The 24,352-nt window shown below is 37.2% G+C and overlaps 1 protein-coding gene across 2 annotated transcripts in view; it reads left to right on the top strand.

Annotated features, from left to right (window-relative positions):
- Positions 1 to 24,352, top strand: part of sh3rf3 (SH3 domain containing ring finger 3) — a 229,431-nt gene that overhangs the window by 182,192 nt on the left and 22,887 nt on the right. For both annotated transcript variants that reach the window (XM_031897003.1, XM_002937660.5), the window contains 4 exons: positions 10,147 to 10,256; positions 12,618 to 12,788; positions 21,073 to 21,305; positions 23,865 to 24,190. In XM_031897003.1, the coding sequence (XP_031752863.1) occupies positions 10,147 to 10,256; positions 12,618 to 12,788; positions 21,073 to 21,305; positions 23,865 to 24,190 (840 nt within the window). The remainder of the gene's footprint in view (positions 1 to 10,146; positions 10,257 to 12,617; positions 12,789 to 21,072; positions 21,306 to 23,864; positions 24,191 to 24,352) is intronic.

Below are 24,352 nucleotides of genomic sequence, written 5' to 3'. Positions count from 1 at the left end.
TTTATTAGTATTTTCTGCAGTAGGAAGGAATTTTACTTTATTTAAATGGGATCACGGAGACACACCCTAAACGACTTGTTCAATCGTTTTTGGGTCTCAAACCATAAATAAAGAATAGATTAGTATCTGCCATGGGGGCAGCCATTCAAGCTGTTACTGTTCCTTTAAACTATTTTTAAACTGTTAATTTAATGAATTTTGTAACAATAGCACCACGTGCTGCTTCATTTTCCAACTGTGATACAGTCAGGAGAACACCAGAAGATATACAATGTGCAACCTCAGAGGCAACTTTTTCCACATTCATTGCATGATCAGTCCCATTCATAAAAGGTACCTGGGTATACAGCTGCTCCTTGTGCATTTTGGTAAGAAACGCTAATGCCTTTTGCCAGTCTGTTTTGATAAATCGTGTGCACAGGGGATGTGGCAAGCCTTGGGCGCCCTCAACTGTAGGCCAGGCACTGGTCCTGTACTGTATATTGCTATATCCCAACTACTCCTGTTGGAAACTTTAGAAAACGAGACTGGAAAACAACAAAAATGTTTAGCAGAAAGTTTTGCTGGGAAACATTTATTATTTTTTGTGAAGAGTTTTCTCTCACAGGTAGAATTCTGGGCACCGCTCCGACTGTCATTAAGCAGTGACTGCCCATGTCTTTGTATTACTGAGTGCTGGAATAAATGAAGTGCGTCTGCAAGGTCATAAGAAATTTTCCAAGTCATTTGTTTCAAGGGAGTGACCTCATTGTTAGCCTTGAGACTATCATGCTTTCATCGCTTATGTAAGAAAAGAAAATTAATAAACATAACTTAGTAAAAAGATAACATATAGGCATCTGAGGCACAGAAATACATTTCTTTGTGAATTAATGACAGTGGCAGTGGCCTGCGGTGAGACAGTTCCAGATTTGCTTTGAAGTTAGAGAAGCTATTTCAGGCTGGTGATTTTATTGATGATAATAACATTGAGCTCATTGCTGAAGCAATTACTTTTAGTGTGTGTTTCTAGAAATGCTGCTGTGTCTAACCCTTGCACACTTATCACTATGACCATCAAAAATCTCATTTGGAAAGGGTATAACCCCCAACCATTTCTACGCTGCTTAAACTACATGGCAGAACAGCGTTTCTTTTAGGACAAGGAAACAATCATCCAAGTTACTGGATTGAAAACTGGACATTTTTCAAAACCGCATTAGTTGCAACTCATGCTTATCAGTATTTCAAATGGGTTTTCCAAAGCAGTATCCAAATAAATGGAGTGGCATGCTGGAATTTCATCCTTCAAATTACATAGTCCCCGACTTATATCTAGAAGACTAAAGAGGTTTTGTTGTAGCCGATGAGTGGATGCATCAACCACCAGGTTACTTAAAGGGGTTGTGTCACATTTTTTCTTCCAACTCATTATAACAAAGCATTTGGGACTGAGCAGTGCTGCAATCATAAGGGGACTTTGGTATTCTTTTAAACAATATTTAATCTAACTCTTGATTCAAACATGCCCCAGAAATGACAGAACTTGTGTTGAAATCTGATAAAAGAACTCTATAAAATAATATTTACAGTGGCTAATGTTTTAGACTTTTTTTATAATAAAGTTCATTCGAAAACTGCAGAGAACAAATCACTGCCCTTTGAAAAGTACACATTATTTTCCTTGGTGAAAACCCAACCACTTTGCCTTTCATTGTTCAAATGTTCCTAAGTTTTTTAGATTTTGTTTATTATACTGGAAAAATGTACCACTTATGGTAAAGTATAAGAATATTAGAGGTCAGTATTAGAGTTCCAAGGCCATATGAAAGCATAATGCTGCCAAAAAAGTGATTTTATACATCCCTGGGATGACTTTTTAAATTATACACTTGGTTCAGGAATTTATGTAATACAAAAAGGAGATGTATCTCCATATGTGTCTTGGTCCAAGAGAAAGAAGGCATGAATGTACATCTAGAACAGTATTATCAGAAAAAACAGATAGAACAACGATAAGGAAAATAGGAAAATAGAGCAAGTGCTGGTATGCCAGAAAGCAACATACAAATGGATGCATTGTTGTAATGCTTAAGCCAAGATATTTATGACATATCAAAAGCAATGAGCCCTGGGTATAGAGAAAATATTTATGAACACCAAGGAAAAATGAACGCTGACCTTTTAGGTCAACTATTATGGAATCAAACATTGCAAGTCTTATTGTCAAATCAATGCAATGCTTGAAAATTAAGCAGTCAGAAACGAATCTCAAAACTAGCATATTGCAGCCTTGAGAACTCTGTATGTTCTGCTATAGAATGTTACATCAATTAAATATTTTTTTTTTATTAAGGATGCAACTTGATAATGAACTACATGTATCCCTTGCTTTAGCAATATAGGCACATCATTATGGGATACAAATAATTAATCTTCTGTACAGTGCCTGATTATTTAGCCAATTTGATGCCAACTCTTGAAAACTGATAATTATAAACATATTGTTGTGGTTTCATTTAAATGTAGAAAAATGTACGGTTAGTGGCAAAAGAGATACAAATGACATGCTTTTGAGGGAGAATGAACCATCCAGATATGGCATTATTAGTTTCTCTTTCACCTGCCCATTTATTGATCTTTGATCCAAGGGTTAGAAGTGTTTGCAAATAACTACTGAAAATAACACAAAATAGAATTCATATTGTTTGACATGTGCCTTTAGATGTGCACTGTCTGATACACTTTTTTTCCCCCAAATTAATGTAATTGAATGGAAACCTTTATGACATTTACCTTTAATTATATGCAGATGATTCCTTTGAAAAGTGTTGCTGTTACACTGGTATCAAGGTGATACCGAGCTGAGAAGTACTATGGAGTATCCAGCACCAGGTTAGGAATTTTAAATTAGTTTTAAGTATATGAAGTAGAACGAAAGTCTGAGCAGGATTAAGTGTTTTAATACAAAAATTGTGCCTCAAGCCATCAGCACTGATTTGTGTAAATGTAACAGTGTATTATTTGCCCATTAAACATGGCTTCTTTTTAGTCAGCCATGGAAGCTCAGCAAAATCATACTCTGTACCATGTAAATGCTGCAACATAATGTGAAACTGTCAGTAATCTGATATGGGCTTGTTTCTAAGTAACAGACTTAAGGTGGCCATACACATGGCGATCTGACGATGTTTCGTACGACCATCGGTCGCACGAAACATCGTAAGATCCGCCACACACCATTCAGGGCTGAATCAGCAGGTAAGGAGGTAGAAACAATAGGATTTCTACCTCCTTCTGCCGATTCAGATCTGAAGGGAGAATTTTGGTCAGGCGCCTTCTATGGCGCCCGATCAAAATTTTCCAACTGGTCCGATCGGCGAGTCGACTGATATCAGCAGGTTCCTGCGATATCGGTCGACTCGCCGACATACCATACACGCACCGATTATCGTACGAAACGAGGTTTCGTACGATAATATCGGTGCATGTATGGCCACCTTAAAGCTGTCCATACATGCACCGTTGATATCATACGAAACCGTGTATGGCGACTCGGCGAGGTGACCGATATTGCAAAAGCCTGCAGATATTAGCCGATCGGGCGGGTTAAAAGATTTTGAATGGGCGCCATTGAAGGCACCCGAGGAAAATCTACTTTCAGGGCTGAATCGGCAGAAGGAGGTAGAAATTCTATTGTTTCTACCTCCATATCTGACGATTCAGCCCTGAAAGTCAGTGGAGGGTGGGAACGATCTTTCTTGCGACCGATGGTCGCACAAAACAACGAAAATCGCCACGTGTGGCCACCGTTAGGGTAAGGTCACACGTGTGTATTGTCAGCCTTTAGATTCTCATTATCTGCATGCTGACAATACACCCATGTGACCTTACCCTAAAGGTGGCCACACGTGGCGATTTTGTATGTATTACTAGGGATATTTCCCATAGCAACCAGTCAGCAATTAGATTTGAACAATTACCTACAAGTTAGAAAACATCCTGGTATAGGCAACTTATTATCTCCAGTGTTAGTAAACAAACCCCTTTGTTTGAAAACAAATATCTGGGTAGCAAAACTGAGAATTTTCATTATTCATATGCAAACTTTTTCTGATTAAACCTTTTTTTTCTCATGGTGACCCAAATGCCTCATGCAGTCAACTTTGTGAACATAAAACTGGTTCAGATTGAATAATGCAGCTTATCTTCATTGCTATTGCCAATTTTAGCGGGGAATTTCACTTCATTAACTGACCCGATTTTGGGTCCTGACCCATAGGTTAAGAATTTCTGGCCTAATGAAAGAAAATTTGAAATAAAAAGTTAAATGGCTTTAAAGTTATCTGTAAATGTAATTGCAGTTGAAAGGAGTATCTGTCTTTCCCGTCGCGCACTGCTGGTTTTTAAATAAAAGCATGAAAAATTTATAATGACCTGATTTTGTAAAGTTCCTTAGCGTTTTATATCATTATACCTGGCAGCAAAAAAGGGTGGAATCAGAAACAGGTAAAGAATCTCATATTTTGCCACTTTTGCTTTAATTTAACACAAGTGCTGTTGCACTAAATTACTAGTGCTATTCATCAAAAGTACTTTCATCCATGCATTCTCCTTGCACTTCTGCATTGTTGGGGTGAGCTCCATTGTGTCTGTCTCATGGATTGTGCACAAGTGCTTCTATTGATGCTGTGGGACACAGTTCCCAGCTTGCTCTGATAAATAGTACGCAAGTTCCCTTTCTAACACTGGGGAGCCCTGAAAGTGGCCATAGTTTCAGGGTGCTATAGTAGGCTGTGTGACAAAATACTCTACTGTTTTGACGGTTTGCTGCAAATGACATAATCCCCATCTGAGAATTCTGACCACAACTGGCATCTGATTTGCAAAAACCCACATGCGCAGTAGCACATCAGCGCAATTTGGGAGATGCAACTTGGTGCGTGGCTGCAAATATGCTGAAATTCTGGAGAAAAATGCTTTATTGTGGGGGGGTGCTGCATGTTGCTGCAATCTACACTTTTGCACACTTCACCTGGTAAGTAAATGCCCATTTTTGTGTTTTTACACCTTTGATATTCTATATATAACATAGCATGAAAAGCTAGGAACCTAAAAATGAGGTTGCCGTGATAAAGCAAAATTGTCACAGATTTAAGAAAAAGGAGGGGAATGTGGCTGTCATATGACTGTAAGATTTTCAGAAAATCTTAGAAACGATTGCAATAATTGTCGTCCCTGCCTCCCCTGAGCAGCTGGTTATTGAGTGCTCAAATGCAGGTTGGCATTTTTTCAGCAGACTGAAAGTATTTGAAATCCCTATTGAGAATGTATTATGTGACCTCTGCTGAAGATATGCACTATTCTGCGCCAGGTCAGTACTTAGATTCCCCTCACATGAATAACTTGTTGTCTGCAGAGAGTAGATCACATTACTCTTGTTCTTAATATATTTGAAATATTTACATAGTTAATTTGGATTGAAAAAAGACATGTGTCCTACAGGATCACTGACCAGATTAGAACTAAAAAACTAGTTCTAAAACTAAAATATTGCCAAATGTAAGCCTTATTTATGATTTACAATTTTTCCATTTGTAGCATCTATGTAAAATTGATGCAGAACTGAGTGCACATGGAAGCCAAAGCTTCTTGTGTCCATACATGTTTCTAGCAATATGCAACAATGTATTGCGCTTGCCCAGCCTGCACTGATGCATTACATCAAACATTGATGCAAGGGAACCCTGAAAATCCCCACAGCCTGTACGTGTTAATATTTCAATACATAAATAATGTTGACTATAGCAGTGAATATTACTTTACTGGATCTGGATATTTTGCCAAATAAGCCAAACATTTAAGGGCAATAAATAAATCTGCCATCACAATGTTATCAGTCAGAGCATGCCATAGCCTCACTGCCCTCTAGAGCCACCTGTCTGGTTTTAACTTGGACATTGTGGTTTTCATGCATGCCTGGATTTTCAAATTTGGACAGGACTCTGCACCAAATGATACAGCGATCAGCCAATTGCTCACTGCTGTGTCAGCACACCCACTAAACCTCATTGTTCAACCCCCAAACGTCACCTGCCTGGACCTCACTAATATGAAATGTGGCAGCCCTCCTGCCCTCCCAATGAAAAATTATTACCTTTAATATATTTGTAGGGAGCAGTTATGTCTCCTTGCAATAGCCTTTTCTCTAGAAAAAAAGCAAAACAGTATTTCTTCATAGTTTTAAAAATCTCTGAACTTTTTCAAGCTCATTAATATTCTTTGGACTGGTGCCCAAAACTAAAATGGATACTCAGGGTGAAGAATTATTAGCATTAATGAAATCTTACCAGGGATCTATAAACAGACAAAGTTATGCTTTTATTTCTTTAGTCAATTTTTTTTGGCTCAAATGCTTAAACTTTATAAACAATTTGGTCATTTGCTGCTCAGTCCCACAGCATATGTAAATCACTTTGCAAAACAGACTCATCCTGTATGAAACCTATTGTTTTGTACAATTATTTTCAGCAACAAAGAGACAGTACTTACATAGCCAATATCAAGGTCATTTATTAAGTTATAAAATGATGCATCAAAAATAGAGCCCTTATGATTTGAAATGTATTCCAATGTAAAAGCCAACTTAATAGCCCTTCCAAAAGATTTTCTACAACAGATGTCAAACTAGCAGGCCTAGAGTTCCCTGATTATTTTGAATTTTGAATTATGCCAACACGCTACTAAATTATAAATCACTTGGTACCATGGCAGATATCAAAGAATAAAAGGTTAAGTAAAGTGGTTATCAACTATAGAGCTACGCTTGTTTAGTGTGCTGGGGTGAATACCATCAGGTCCTTGACCTTTGTTTGCTATTGATGATCTAATGATGATGATCTAATGATCTCAACCAATTACCTATATGTAGGTTGAACTGGATGTAAACTTTTGAACTGGGTCTATTAAGCCTTCACTTGAAAAAATTGGTTCAACATTTGTCTTTTACCTGTTCCCTTCAAACCAATTATCATGAGTCTTATACCAAGGGCCCAACAACCCAGCTTAATTTTTTTGTTGTACATCTTCATCTAACTTTTTCTAAAGCATCTCATTCTCTCCTTTCTATAAAACCATGGTGGTTTTGCTTTGTCTGAGTTTGCTTCTAAGGGGAAGATACAGAGATGTACGTTTGGTTAGTACATTGATATAAATTCCATTTACTTTCTTTGCTTAACCCCTTGAAAAGTATATCCCATCTTATGTCCCTACAGAGATGGCCTTAACCTTCAAAAATCTGCAGGTTCAGGTTCGTTGGCATTCTTTATAAGGTTATCTCCCCAACACAATCTGAAAAGAGATCATGTTATGATCATTGAAAGTAAAGTTGGAGAAAATTTTAGCGTTATTGTGATTTTTAATTTCTAATCGGTCAAAAAGTTATATTTAGCATATTTACAGGTCTGTACTTTTTTTTACTTGATTATCCTAATACTCCAGTCATTGTGATAAGTAAAATTGATCGTAATTACAACCTGGCCAATTTGTAAAGCTTTTTTAAAGCATTGATAATTGTGGGAGATGCTCCATTTTGTGATAGGATTTATTTAACATGGTTACTGTTGTTTATGTGGGGCTTACAACTGAAAGTATTATGAGCCTAAAATTACATGGTTGTCATAATGAGTTTTCAGTCCCATTTCATATGTGATATACAAATATATAAGAATTTGTGCTTCTGGATAAGTTTTTTCTTCACAGGTATTTATCTTATATATATATATGACATGTATTGTTTTTTTATACCTGTGTTAAATATTACAGAATTAGACCTGGTATAGCCTATATTCAAGTGACAACATTTTTTTTTAATGGAAAGTGGTGTAAAGTTGCTGATTAAAAAACACCAGTACTCTACAGTCATTTCTATGCAGCTATTTTCAGACATACATTTTTTAGGGAAGGAGTTTACACAGGGAGGTTTATTTATCAAAATTCACATTTGTTTTTAGCTTGAACGAACTCAAATTTTTACCAATCTCAAATTTTTGCTTGTTTATTAAAAAAACGTAATCAAATTAAACAATAAAGAAAGCTCAAATGCATAAAATTTGTTTTCTACTCATCATTTTCAAAAATATCAACATAAATAAAAAGAGCATTACATTTCAGAATATGTGTGATTTTATATAGCACGCCATTATATTAAACAGGTCTTTTTTCTTTTACATATCTATTAAATAAACAGGACATTAACATTCATAATGGCGAATGCACTTATCTCTCTGTAATCACACAATTATAAAGAATTGCTAAACATCAGCATATGGGGCATTTTTCAACACCATTTCTTACACAGCTTTATAAAAGGCAATGTACAGAAATGTCTAACAAAGTAAGTACATGAAAGAGAACTGTCTATATTACACGATGGGTATGCACACATGGTTTGAAATGTTTGTTCAAACCATTCTTTTAGTTAATTTCTTATTAAATAGTTTCTGTTATAGATGATAGTGGAGTGGTGGCTAAGAGAAGGCTGTGTGCTAAACACAAGAGGTGTATGATGAGATATGACAGGCATGGATAACCGCAAAAACATTTCCAGAGGAAAGAGCCCAGACTTAGATTCAAAGTGATGGATTTGGTCAGGCTCTTGCATCATTCTCTCCATCCCATTAACCTTTGTATGGCTCCCTGTGTTGGTTTCCCTCCTGTCTGTGCACGGGGATGACATTCTCACAATAGCTTGGAAGACAGATCTTGGAATAACTGTACTAGTGGCAAATACAATACAGTAGTTCACACGAAGAACAAAAGCAAATATGTAAGGAGGAAAAGAGTTAATAGATCTGATAGCATTGGAAAGCAGAGGGGAGAATGTTCAAACCTTTCATTCATATGACCGAGCAGACATTGGTATAAAAGCACAGTGTACAGTTTGTAGGACAAGGAACAATGCTATAATTGGTCTTTTTTAATGAACAGATCATTAGTTTTTTTAGGCAAAGCTTAAAGAATATTTTGGTGTCTCTCCCTTTTTCACAAAGTGACACAGATTTAAAAATGGCTGATTCTTTTTGGTCTCATGTATCCATTTAACGTCTAAATGCATTGCAACGTACTGTACATATGCTAGCAGTAAGTACCAATGATAGCCAGGTGACACAAGTTACATACCTTGGCTGCAGTTTTTTATTTACAATAAAACCAAAACCAAAACAAAAGCTGAGAGATAAAAGACAGAACCAGAGCAAACAGCCAGGTGTGTTCTCAAACAGAACGTATTAAGGAGGTATACTTGAGAGATATGATAGCATTACTTTAAAATGCATAAATGAACATGTATTTCTTTTAACTCCATTCCCAGTTTAAAGGCACTGACAATGGTGCAATATTAATGTGACATTTAACCCCTTCCTGCGATAGCAACCTGGGGCAAATTGATTCGCAATCTATCACTGCATTCAGTGGCAGCAGAGGAGTGAAGCAGAAGCACTAATGAGCCGTTTGAATGGTTTCTAGTTCCCGTTTAAGTTCCAATAGAGCTGCTTTGCAATGCCCGCACAGAAGCTGTTAACAAGCTGGTGTCCCTTGTGGCAAGGAGTGATTGCTGGAGCTTCTACAGAGAACTAACTGCAAGTCATGCTGATATGCCTTGCATAGCGACAAATTGCCAGAACAGATCCCCTTTGCTGTTCAAAGAGAAAGGCAATTTTCTGGGTGTCCAAATCAATAATGCACCTTCAGTCACTGTGACATTCCATCTGAATAAAAGCCCAATATATTCTTTCAGTTTTACACTTCAAGGTTATGTTTTACATGATGTATAAACACTTTTGTTTTCCTTTCATTTCCCAGCACGCTTCTGGTAATAGAGATTCAGCTGCATAGGCAGTCACAATTATTGCATTTTAGCGATGCTACCTTTCCCACTATTAATAGCATCTTCACTTGTAACATTCAATTATTAAGCTCTTGAACAAAAATATATATAATTTATATTTGATGGCAATGAATGTAATATCTATATTTTTTTTCATTTGACACCTTAAACCTGACCTGAGTCCCAAAGTCTGTATTGATGAGAATTTACCATTTTACCAGCCTTCATCAGATTATTACAAACAGTTTGCTCAATTAACCTGCATTTATGCTTTTTTTTAGGATTCCTCTGCATTTGGCTCTTCGTCTGTGGCTGGTGCAGCAGGTCCAAAAACAGGCACGGTTATTGGAGAGCAAGGAACATCACCAAAGATTCAGTTGCCCCTCAACATGTATGTTCATGTACTTTTAATTGCTCTTGCTCTTACTTTTGCATAAATATGTATATATTAGATAAACAGTTTGCTCATTTCCCTATTTAATTCTCTAAGGGGTTATGTAATAAAAGGCACTTAGTTTGCCCAGGAGCAGCAAACAATAGCAACCAATCAGCAGGTAGAATTTACTGGTCACAAGTTTGTAAGAGTCTCTTATCTGCATACTAAAACACCTAAAAACAACATTGCTGTTACTATTGCTGTTACTATGTTGTTACTATGCTCAGAAAATAGGAGTTAATTGTATTGTGTCTATTCTTTAATTAAGAATAAGCCACATGATTGCCAATTTGTTGCCATCATAAACACTAAATGAAAATATAATTTTTTTTTCACCAAACTTCTTCCCTTCCCCCCATTATAAAAATACTAATTTATTCAGAGTTCCTTATCTCTCTTTGAACAAACTAACCCCTCCCTTCCCTAAGATGCAGCCATTTGGGCATCTTATTATTAGGGGGCTTCTAAGTGGAGTGATAGTTTGTTTTATTATCTCCTTTGTTGCTTAGCAGAACCAGAAAGTCACAGGAAGTGCTAAAGTGGAACTGGCTTCATATTCTTGTTTAGTTATTAAAGCAATAGGCAGAAAGTGTTCTCAGCACAAGCCATATTCATTGAGCTCATACTGAAAAGTGGTTTATACTGTCCCTTTAAGAATGATTATTTAAAGGAGATCTTAACCCGACAAAATCTACTTTCACCCATTGCTAAATACTTTGAAAAATCCTAAAGGAATAAATAGAACGTGGGTGAGTACCCCTAAGAGTACCTTAGATGCTGGCCTGTACTGAACACATGGCCACTCCGCCATGCTGGGGTTTGAAGTTACTTAAATGCCCAGACTCTAAGTATCATTGGCTCAGCTGTCTTTACCATATGACTGGTGAAGCACACCCCTTTGAAGTAATTCTTAAATTCTAAAATGCATCTTGTATGCCATCAATGATTTAAATGAATCAGTCTTATTTGAATGTAAGGGTTTACCATCCTTATAAAACAGCTTACTTAGCTTTAATCAGGCAAAAGATGGCAGAGAGCAGGCTAGACTTTCCTTTGTTATTAAAGGACTGATTTTATTTACTTTACAACTGCCTGGGAGGCCAGTGACTTCATTAGTAATGAGTATGGATGAGATAAGGCAGAACAAGCAAATTGAATGAACTTGTAAATATATAAAGTGTGAAAACATCATGAGAAAATAACAGAACTGTTAAAGCGTAGACAAGGCAATATTATGTGGTGATACTTTACCTTTAATATATACCCACTGTCCATTTTATCTGAAATATGTTTGGCTTTAAAGTAATATAAAGGATACAGCGGTATTAGCAGAGACAGATGAATATTTTGCAATGAGGGGACTAATGGGCAGATTTATTACACATTTGCGACCAACTTCCACTGGAAAGAGTGGTGTCAAATCTGGCATTCAGATGGTGTAAAATAACACATACCTTGATAAATTTGCCATTTAATTTCTTTCACAGCTATTTTCACCGTTTTTTTGGCGAATTTCGGTTTACACAGCATAATAAATAGGCCCCTAAGTGTTGGAGAATGAATGCAGTTGGAGAATAAACTGCTGACTTGTTTTAAGAGGAAGACAACTGTTGTGCCAGGTCAAACATTATTCATCCAAGGATGGTTGCTAAAAATGTTTGTTCGTTCAATTTGTCTAGATCTTTTTTCAAATGCCGACATACTGTTTTACTTGTACATACTTTTAGAATCCAAATATAACAAAAATAATAGTTACAGCTATTATCATGTGCACATTGTTAGTACAATTCTGGCAGTGTAGGCTTTTTCCCCTACTGAATTATATCACTTACTTTGTTTTTCTGGTTTTCATTCTCTCAGTAAGGAGCTGATAGACTTGTTTGTAATATTTGAAAAGTCCCAAAGTTCCCAGTATTGATTAGCATGTTTAATGATGTGAAAGTAATTAAAAGGAGCCGTGGGGGAGAAAAGCAAGGCTGGAAATGGAAGTTTCTATACACCACCATGTGTGAAAATAATATTTAGTTTACAGTCTTGCCTGACTTTACACTATATTCTACAATGGCAGCATGGGAGAGACGTAAATACAATAAGCTTAATTGTCTTTATTTATAGAAATGCAAGAAAACATTAAGTGTTTTTTCTGGTGCTTATAGTACAAGGCCCACAAATTCATTCAAAACGTAGTTGGGTTATTTCTGAATGTTTTTTTAAAATGTACATATATATATATATATATAACCTGTGCCAAGTGCTGTAATATCTACAGTATTTACTGATTTCCAATATATTTTCTGTTATATGTTATTTCTGCAGATACTTAGCTCTTTATGCATACAAACCACAGAAAAACGATGAACTGGAGCTGCGCAAAGGTGAGATGTACAGAGTCATTGAGAAATGTCAAGATGGATGGTTCAAGGGGACATCTCTACGGACCGGGCAGTCAGGGGTATTTCCAGGCAACTATGTCACTCCTGTTTCCAGGTGAGGAGTCTTGTTTAAGAGTTATGAATCTACAAACATACCTCTTGCTGAAAACAGCATGAGAAAATAACAGAACTGTTAAAGCATAGAAAAGGCAAGATTATGTGGTGATACTTTACCTTTAATATATACCCACTGTCCATTTTATCTGAAAGATGTTTGGTTTTAATGTAATATAAAGGATACAGTGCTATGAGCAGAGACAGATGAATATTTTGCAATGAGGGGACTAATGGGCAGATTTATTATGCGACAATATTTGCTGCACACATTTGCCACAATGGCAAATTACCAAGCTTCCGCACGTAAAAACTTCATATTTTTCTGTGCGACCAACTACTGACCCACTGACGCTAATCTGCTGTTTGGATAAATTGATTTCCATGTAATTTACACAGCTATTTTCACCGGCTTTTGATGAATTTCAGTTTACACAGCATAATAAATAGACCCCTAAGTTATGCAGTTGGAGAATAAACTGCTGACTTGTTTGTAAGGAGAAGACAACTGTTGTGCCAGGTCAAACATTATTCATCCAATGATGGTTGCTAAAAATGTTTCAAAATAATAGAATATGTCTTATATAAAGAGCCACACCTAGGCATAATAATCAGGTACAATTTTATTGGTTACAAAAAGTCTTTAAACAGACAAAAGTTTCATAAAACCACTTAAAAATTAGAACCCATCACCATTAGAACCAGAGTGTTGTAACAATTACAATGTATATAGCTACTCTCTATTTTATCTATTTCAAAGAGACTAACAATGGTTAAGTATAATGCATACAACAGGTAAAAGCAAAAAATTAACGTACTGAAAATTCTAATGGTAACAGTTCCGAGCTGATTTAATTAGAATCTGTAGAATATCTGTATCATAGTATCACATGGAACCCTAACTTCACACTTAAATAGATCTAGTACAATACAGTAAACAAAACCAGATGCCCAGAATCAGGCAGAAAGATAAAAAAGCTACTAGGTCATACTCGCCTTGCATCTGAAAGTATATAGCCCTAAAGTCCCTCCGAGTTTTATAAAGGAGTAGATGTGGTGGCGTGGTGCTGTGAAAACCAATGTGTGTCTTGCACTACAATGGTGCTTCTACCCCAGTAGTAGAAGTTAGAGTCACACAGTGTGACATAAGCCTAACGCTTTTGAGACGCTAATAGTTGCTTTGCCAACTGAGCTGAAGTGAGACTTTTCTTATATTGTATACAGCAAGCAAAGCAGTTGTCTCCCATAGGAAATGTGTGACTTATGCCTTCATGTCTTTTACAGTTACAGAATGGGTTTAAAATACAGGTATATTATGAATAGAATATCTCAACAACAATATTATGATAGTTTCCCTTTAAAGCAGCGACAAATTTTTACACAAAAATTGAAAATCCTCAAGGTAAACCAAATAAATTCCACAAAAAATTGATTTTAGCACAATATTATTTAAAATTCATATTACTAATGAATCATGCCCTTGAAATTAGAACACTTTATAATGTATTTTGCCACCAAACCCTTTAATATTAATAATGACTACCACATGTGGTTAATTTGAGCACCAAAGTGTAATCTGTGTATATTTTATGCTTCAGGTAGAAATGCTTGTTGCTCGGATATTTTGCAAATGTCAACCTGCAATTACGACTACATTATCCACTGCATTTGCTCTTTGAGTGACTACGCTACCTGCATGCCCTACTGTCAGATTTTTGTAATGGTATGGGGTTACCATAGCAACATGCGGTTCTGGGTTATTTACACATATCTCTTCTCTGCTGATACCTGTAAGTTTATGGAAAACAAATTGAATTCTAAAGGATCATTTCAGCTATATCACTGTTATTATGTAAAATTGCTATAATTGCACTGTATGTGTGGTGTATGAATTGGTATATCATTGTACTGGTGTGCGGGAGAGATGCATATAATATTTATCAGTTTATACACAAAAGGCAAAATTGCAGTTTATTGTAAATAATTTTCAAATGTCTCATATTTTTTCTGTTTGTAGAACATGGTTTATTTCAGTAGGAGGTAGCGGCATTATTGCAGTATAAACCATTTACCTTCTGCTTCACTATTAATCGCACATATTATCTGTGTTAAGTGTTTTAAACATTTTTCAAAATCATTCTTTAATATATTTGAAATTTTGTAAATTTTTCTGTTGTCCTGGTAACTTACTGTTACTGATTTACAACAGGCCATTACATGTACATTGCCTTCTGGTTTTGGGGCTCATTTATTAATGCTGGGCATATTTGTACCTGGGCAGTAACCCATAGCCATCAGTCACTGATTAGCCAACTGCAGGTAGCACAATGAAAGCCTAGAGTTGATAATATCAATGAGCCAACGGTGAGTTCTATTGCTTTCTTGTTCAGCTGCCACCCACCACCAAGGCATGTAGTTGTCCTTCCTTCCCAACCTGACCTTGTGCATCATTCTGAGGTGCAAAATAAGAGCCCTGTAAAGACAGGAATGAGCTGTGCCTCCCCTATTGCTCTCCCCAGGGGGCGCAAATGGTGAGGAGTAACTTGTACCCCCAGGGTTGCAAGTGACCCCTCTAATTTCCTGAGTTGATAGCCCAAGCCTTTTTCTTCTTGTAATAGGTTAATTCTACATCAGGAAGGTTATGGAGGTGCGCAGCCAATCGGAAGACGATGGCAGCTTAGGCAGGACTGAAACTGCAAGCTAAATCAGTAACTTTTTCACAGATGCTATTGGAAAAAACAAACAATCATTAGGCAAATGCAAAGGGAAATAAAAGATAAGTAGTGTTGACCCTTCAGTAATGCCGTACTTCTTTTTGCACAGCATGCATACAATCTGGCTGTTGAATTGGGATTAATGAATTCAGGATTTGAAACATATCACAACTTTCTTAGTGGAGCATAGGACTGCTGTATTCTTATTATATATTGGCCTGTAGCGAGTTCTACAGAATTATATGGCTAAAGTGCCAAATAGCATATCCTGCATAGACCCCTCTTGTGTTCTTGCAAATATGAGTGAGTTGGAGCCATGGCTGTTTTGCACTTTCACTCAGATGCCCGTCCTTCTATTCTAAAGCAACAATAACACTAATGACCCTGGTGCGTTGCTGATATATTTTTTTACTGCAGCCTGCCTCTCAGTATTGACTCTCCCAATTGCACAAGTGTGTTCATGACTGAAGAAATTAAGTGCTACGATAGCATAATGGCAGACAAGATATGTAGATGTGATGATATTTTTACATTATACTAGGACTTTGAAAGTTCATTGTTTTAAGCAGTTTGCTTACAGTAAATTCAAAGCAGGCAAAAATTTAAACTTTATTTTAATATGGTTAATTGCATTAATTTTCACACTTCTCAGGCCAAAAGCACCTGTCTGTTTAAAGCAACACAAAATGGGGTGCAGAAACTGTTCATATCCATACCAACGTATAATGTTGCAGGCAAATTTTGGCAGGTAGAGGTGTGTATGTAAAGGAAATAGGGAAAACAAAGGAATGAGCCTAGAATAGACTTATCTAGATTCATCATTTAATTACCCCTCTCTTTTTAAACCCCTTTTCATGTTTTTACAAAAACTTGAACATGTGCTGGTATTTCACATAACACCAAAGGCCTAGAATCCATATTTGAAGATATTTTAAAACTTCAATTATTTTGTTATGTTCTGCTCAGGCAGATGTCTTATCTTTTCCACTCTCCTAGTGAGTTACAAATCTCTCTAGGTAGCGGTATAGAAAATGTAAATAAGACTTTTAGATTAAGAGTAGGTGATAGATTTGAGGACACTCACCCTGATCCTAAGTGTTTATCTCGAATCCCTATCATAAAGAAAGAGAGGGCTGTCCTTGATTTGTCGGACTAGAAGTAGAATTGCAAGAAATATGCTCCACAATGCCAACATAAAAAGTGAGAATGCTGTTTTCGAAGTAGAAGAAAACCAATTATTTTTCAAAAGCTGAGCTGGTTTTTGTTGATTTTTTTTGTCTGCCTGACTAGTACGCTGCTGAGATATTTGATATCAGGTCTAAAGCATTACATATGAGAAGAAAGTGATTGTCTGTTAAATGTGTTCATTATGAAGAAAGGTCAGTAGTCCGTATAAAGTTCCGTATGGAGTTTAATACAATGTAATGTGCTGTATGTAACATGTACATGTGTCTAGACAGTAACATAGTAAGTTAGATTGAAAAAAGACATCCATCAAGTTCCACTTTTTCTGTCTATATGAAACCTGCAAAACTGCTAGTTGATCCAGAGCAAGGCAAAAAAAACCCCTTCTGAAGCTTATGAGGAAAGAAAACCTTCTTGACTCCAAGCTGACAATTGGACCAATCCCTGGATCAGTTTATACTATGAGCTGTTTTGCACTGTATTTCTCAGTTGCTAAAAAGTCATCCAACCCCTTCTTTAAGCTATGTAATATATCAGCCAGTACGACTGATTCAGGTAGAGAATTCGACAACTGGACAGCTGTCACTTTTAAAAATCATTTCCGAATCTTAAGACAGACCTCCTTTTTTTCTATTGGAATGGGTGCCCTTGCTTCTGTTGGAAGGACCTACTGGTAAATACTGTAAATCATTAGAAGGATTATTATATGATCCCCTTATATATTTACGCATGGTTATCATATACATAATGTTCCTCAGTAGTACTGTATGTCCATGGCCTTTCCTTTTACATCAGGTATTAAACTCCATACAGTAAATTTAAGCAGGGGCTATTATTGTTGCACAGTGACTTGTTTTGCCACAGACTGCATCTTTTATTCCAGACAAAGATGGCTGGGGCTACAGCTATAACAACATTGCACTGGTGCGACGCATGGTGATGCACAGCCGACATGTGATGTCATCATGCTTGGTGTGAAAATTTTAAATAAATACACGCCAGAGACCTGGGTTCAATGCCTGAGTTTAGGACTTCCATAGTAAGCTCCTGGGTGTGCTGTCAATTGTTTCTTATGATTGATCTACTGGTATTTGACCTTTCTGTCTGTTTCTAACCATCCTCTTTGCTGCTTGAACCTACCTGTGCCTGGAATATATTTTGAGACTGATTAACCCCTCTGGTGCTACGATTCTGGACTGTTTTGCTGCTTATGCTCTAGCTTCCCCCTAGGTCCCGACTCCAATCAATTAAGAACCAAGCAGGCCCTTTCATTATGCCATTTAAAAGAGACACATGCAAGAGCATCCTGCAGTGTAATGCAATCTAAGCAAAATGAAAACACACAGGCAGGGTAGGGTAGGTAGAGTATGGCACACACAGGCAGGGTAGGGCAGGCAGAGTATGGCACACACAGGCAGGGTAGGGCAGGCAGAGTATGGCACACACAGGCAGCATAGGGCAGCAGAGTATGGTACACATAGTCAAGGTAGGGCAGGCAGAGTATGGCACACACAGGCAGGGTAGGGCAGGCAGAGTATGGCACACACAGGCAGGGTAGGGCAGGCAGAGTATGGCACACACAGGCAGCATAGGGCAGCAGAGTATGGTACACATAGTCAAGGTAGGGCAGGCAAAGTATGGCACACACAGGCAGGGTAGGGCAGGCAGAGTATGGCACACACAGGCAGGGTAGGCAGGCAGAGTATGGCACACACAGGCAGGGTAGGGCAGGCAGAGTATGGCACACATAGGCAGGGTAGGGCAGGCAGAGTATGGCACACACAGGCAGCATAAGGCAGCAGAGTATGGTACACATAGTCAAGGTAGGGCAGGCAGAGTATGGCACACACAGGCAGGGTAGGGCAGAAAGCAGCATGCAGAAATTTTTCTGAGGATCATATACTTCCTCTGTTAGTAGGAGAGACTCGAGCACTCTAATAACAATTTGTATGAGAATGGATGAGTTTATATATATAATATACAAAAATAAATGCTAATAGCAACCAATCAGCAATTAGTTTTGAACAGTCTACTACAAGTTACAATAGGACAACAACTCCTGGGGGCTGATTCACTAAAGGTCAATAAGTTTTATCGCACGCTTTTTTGCGTTAAAATTAACATATCGCGTGCGTTAATTTCCGCGCTACCGCATGCGTTAATTTGCACGCCAAAATAACACAACGCATGATTCACAAACACTTAGACGGGCTAAATATCGCATTTGTCTGTGCTAAAATTAACACCTACTTGAGGCAGGAGGTAATTATAGAAAAGTACAGTTCATGAGCTTTTGGCAACACAATATGGACTTTGCAGTGGGATTTATTCAAGTATGTGTTGGCCCTAGAGTGATGTAGCCTCCAGTTTGCAGGGAAATAGTCATTTTCAGTACAGTAATTTTCCGAAAGTAATGGCGTGTATGGCTAACATGGCGTGCGTTTTTTCGCACGCAGAGATTATTTGTATGCAGTGCGTTGATTAGCACGCGTTCCGTCAAATACCGCACGAAAATAGTCTTCGCAACTAAAATAACGCAAGCAGCATCGCGTGTAAATTAACGCAAGTATGCTTTTAGTGAATCGTGCGTTAAGATGTGAAAAATTAGACGCGATAAAATTTTTACCGCATGCTATAAATAAATTCATTTTAACACACTTTAGTGGATCTTCCCTCTTTTTGGTTGTTATTGGCCCCAGGGAATACCAAACAGTTCATAATTGCAGAAGTGGTAAGTTTCTAAAGCATGGTAAAAGCAGTGTATAATAACACATTTATCTACATTCCACATATAAAGGCATTCCTTTCTGTGAGTTTGGTCTTTTACCTGGAAACTGCACTGGAATGCTATAATGTTAAATCATATTAAAAAGAGCATGCGTTTTGTATTCACTCAAAACTTATTTAAAGGATTAGTCATAATAGTGCAAACTAGAACACCATGGGATCGATTCACTAAAGGTCGTTAACTCTTAACACATAGTTTTATGCGTTAAAAAGCGTTTGTTAATTAAGTACCGATTCATCAAAGTAATTTTGCATGCGTTACTACTCAAATCGCATGCACAATAACCCCAATTATCGCAAAGCGTTATTTCCATCTATGGCCTGTATGAGGTACTGGAGCCTTATCTGCAACCACTAACACACAGAAGCCATGCTGTTCCTGGCATTGTGAAACTTCTGTGCTCCCTTCATTTTTTCGGCACAGGAAGTTTTCAGAAAGTTGGAGGGATATATGGTGGAGTGTCACAGCCCACATTTTCACGTTGCCTTGGTTACATGTGTAATAGCGTGCGCTAATATCGCGTGCTACGAAATAATGCATATATATATTGCATGCCTTAAAATATCACTTAGAAAATATGTAATCGCCAGATAAATAACGACAATAAAATCGCTCCTTAATTCAGACAACTGTCCTTTTTGTGAATCGATCATTAATTCTCCAAATATACGAAGTGATAATATTTTTAATGCATGCTATAAATATCGCCCTTAGTGAATCGGCCCCTGTATTTATTTTGCAGAATGCTTTACCATACCGGAGTAAACAGCCATAGAAACTCCATCTGTTTGTTTAAGATAGCAGCTGCCATTTTAGCTTGGTGTGACTTCACTTCCAGGCAGCAGTGTGCAGGCAGGGAGCAGCTCTGGGCTCAGGTTACAGCACAGTGGGGAGGGGAGAGGAGGAGAAGGGAGAGAGGAGCTAAATGAACAGACGTGCCATGCCCTGAAGGATTTTGCTGAGAGAAGGAAGTCTGACACAGAAGATCACGTATACAGAACAGAAGTAAAGTAATGTTGTGTTTCTTTCCACAGAGAACTCAGAGCAGCAGTTCTGTACGTGTTTTTGGCTGTATTTACATACCTATACATACCTCAGACCTTTCGGATAAAGTTTACTTAGGTTTTACCTTTCCTTCTCATTTGACCTTTCTTTTACATTTTTCCAATAAAAAAAACACACAGTATATATTAATATACATATTTTATTTTCTGTTTTTTCCTATTTATTCTAAGTGTAGTTGTGAGTGGCACCAACAAAGGGTGAATTGTAAGAGCCTTGAATATTAATTATATGAAAAGAAAAGTAATTATGGTTTGACATGTTTATTTTTAACAGAAATATCCATTTGAAAAGAGTTATAGAAATAATTGGAATATGGTCTCATTTGAAAATTGAAAAACACCTGCAGCTGTGTTTGTTTCAATAAAAAGTAAGATTAATTAAAAACAGAGACATTGTAACAAATCTTGTGCTTTATCTTATGTGACAACACCTGATTCATATGGCCAGAGTATGTGTGTTGCTTAAATAATCATTTATATAGGTAATTATCTTGTTTTTTTACTTTTTTCCCCTTGGTTTTCTTTCTAATTCAGAGTACCTGCAGGGCTTGTTCATGCTAGGAACTGCACCATGGGGGCTTCACACACAACTAGAGGGTCTCCACTGGCAGTCCATACATCTACAGGTGGGACAACAAACTGTACTAATGTCGTCAGACCGATCCTCCCTATTACTGTGCCTCAACTACACCCCCATCAGTCACCAACAAACTCCAGCAACATGAAGATTTCAGCACAACACCAGGCCCGCAGCACAATACAGATGGGTAGGTTCATATTTATCCTCAAAGAAACAAGAGGCTGGTGGATATTTGTATTTGCTCTTTGTTATTTCTATTATAAAATGTCTGTTGAATACATTAAAGGGGCAGTATAACCCATTGTTCAACACAAGTTTAATGAAAAAGGCATGTACTTGTGTTTTAATTGCAATTAATATTTGTGGGAGCAGAGAAACTGAAGCCTCATTTGGTCCTTACAAGGTAAATTATTGGATTACCAGTGCACAAATAATCTCTCTGCATAATGAACTCCATTTTACAAACATAGTAAGCAGGGAACAGAGGAATTGTATTCTGGCAATGCAGTTATCTACCTCACAAGGACTAAACATGGTGTAACTTCAGTCTCCCTATTTGCCCTGTTTACCTCAAGAAATAACAAAAAACACATTTTTCATGCTAGGTAAAAAGTATGTTCAGCACAAGCCTGATTAATTTAACTCATGTTGAACATGGGGCATACAGCCTCTGTAACCTGTCTGCTTTACATCAAATCAGAGAGTATGAATTTTTATTTAAATGCAAGTTATGGTTACAGGTTGAATATAAGGTAGGCCCACCAGGTGTGTTTCCTTTAGTTTATTTGTGAACTTTGCCAAGTTATGTGTTTTTAATGGTGAAATTGCTACCAAAGCAGGAAAATGGGGTGTAATTCCTGCATTCAGCATTACGAGATAGTTAACTGTCTAGCTAGTGATTAAAAAGCCATAGACAAGCTTGTAAGAATGCTGTTCTTTTCTATTTCTGTGCTTAACCTATTGAAATCTTACACCACAGGAGATTAAATTGGTCTTTTATGCATGCTAAAACTCTCTAACCTAACACAATGTTAATTTAATCATGTAGATCTATTGAAGATTTTTGCCTGCAGCATAGCCTTCTTACATATGCAAAAATAATTGAATCCCTGAATTACTTTGTGTGCAGTATTGTAAAGCCAAATATGAGAGGGAAAAGCACATCTCCTAAATTATATAGTATGAATTTGGCAGGTTCAGTTCATTGTTTGCATTGCATTGTTTGAGTTACAGCTACATTATCTATCATTTGTCTATCTATCTATCTATCTATCTATCTATCTATCTATCATCTATCTATTATCTATCTATATATCTATCTATCCATCCATCTATCTATCATCTATCTATCTATCTATCTATTATCTATCTATTATCTATCTATTATCTATCTATTATCTATCTATCTATATATCATCTATCTATCTATCTATCTATTATCTATCTAGCATCTATCTATCTATCTATCTATCTATCTATCTATCTATCTATCTATCTATCTATCTATCTATGTATCATCTATCTATCTATCTATCTATCTATCTAATCTATCTATCATCTATGGATTTGCCTGTTTGCTTGTTTATTGTTTTGACATAAGCCATAGTAATACATCTAATGTGTCTGTCTGCCTGGTTGCTTGTCTATCTATCATCTATATCTGTCTATCAATTGTTTTGACATAGGCCAAAGTGTTACATCTACATAATCTATCATTAAATTTGTATCTATCTATCTATCTATCTATCTATCTATCTATCTATCTGTCTGTCGTCCCTTTTCCACTAACAGAGGGGATCACTTCTCTGAAGTTCTTCCTACCCAAGTGTTAGGCAAAATTAGGCTGATAGGCAAATAAGCTGCAAGCCAACACTCTGATAACATGAGGGTGAATGCAATCTGGTCAGGAGGGCACCATAACCATGGTCCAAAGTAGTGCAATACAATCCTCACCCAACATGTTTTCCAGCCTTCCTTATAAGTATCTGGCCAAGCCTTAATCAAGAGGAAGTTTTTAGGCAATATGCTACCAATGCATCCAGGAGTGACCAAGCAGCATCAATATCATCCATTCATGTATTGCCTACTTAATGCAGAATATCTCACTGGTCTTCATTTATCAATGCTGGGCAGATTTGCCTGTGGGCAGTAACCCATGGCAACCATTACATTTGTTGCGTACATTCTTTTACCTGTAGCTGGCTGAAAAAAAAGCCAATTACTGAGTGGTTGCTGTGGGTTGCTGCCAATGGGCAGCTTTGCCCAGTGTAGATAAATGAGCCCCCTGTCTTTCTCACATTGAAAAAATATTCCACAACCACATAGAACTCTTTCTAGGGGCTGCTATGCTGCTACAGGTGCCACCCCAAGCCCATGCTGGTCTTACATTAAAGTGAAGCTGACAAAGGTTTTTTTTCCATAAATACAGTGACTGTGGTTTTAAGGTATTTTATCCAGAAACAAGGCTTTATTATACTACTATTGATGTCAGAAGTTTGTACATTTTAATTAATACAACATAAAGTAAATAACCAAGGAAACTTGACAGCAGAAAGACACAAAAAACTTGCATATCATAGGCATTTTTTCTTTTTCTGCATTACCACTCCCACCAGTAATAGTTAAATGCACACCTCTGCAACATGCAAAATATTTATGTACAGTTAAAAAGCTGATAGTTATTTACATTTACAGTTGAAAAAGCTGAAACTCGGTTTCTCCTACTCATATATACTGTCTTTTTTAGGCCATTCTTCAGCACAGCCCCAGGAAAGGCCCACAGCCACTGTGTCACCTCTAAGGACTCAAAGTTCTCCATCACGTCTTCCAGCTAACTTAAATAGGACACATTCTATTGTATCTCCACAACATATTCAGCAATCTGGCTTACCATCTCCTCCTATCCACTGTGCAAGGCCGGTCATTCCATTGACATCTGCCGCAGCAGCTATAACACCTCCAAATGTCTCTGCGGCAAATTTAAATGGTGAGGCTGCTAATGGACCTATCAGCTTGCTGACTGGCAGCCCTACAAACACAGGCTGTAGAACAGACGAAAGGAAAACTGAAAAGGTAAGTAGAGATTAGCCGTGTGTGACAATGGGCTTATAAATGTAATGTTATTTATGGTGGAGTAAAGATCGCAACAGGCAAATACTAGTAATGCAATTCTGATAACACTGTAAGCTTAAACATGTGTACACATATATGTGTGAGAAGAGAGAGTAAAATGTG

The sequence above is a fragment of the Xenopus tropicalis genome, chromosome 2 (genome assembly GCF_000004195.4).
Source record: "Xenopus tropicalis strain Nigerian chromosome 2, UCB_Xtro_10.0, whole genome shotgun sequence".
Lineage (NCBI taxonomy): Eukaryota > Metazoa > Chordata > Amphibia > Anura > Pipidae > Xenopus > Xenopus tropicalis.
The sequence above is the reverse complement of the archived record's forward strand: the minus strand, read 5'-3'. Positions and strand labels throughout refer to the sequence as shown.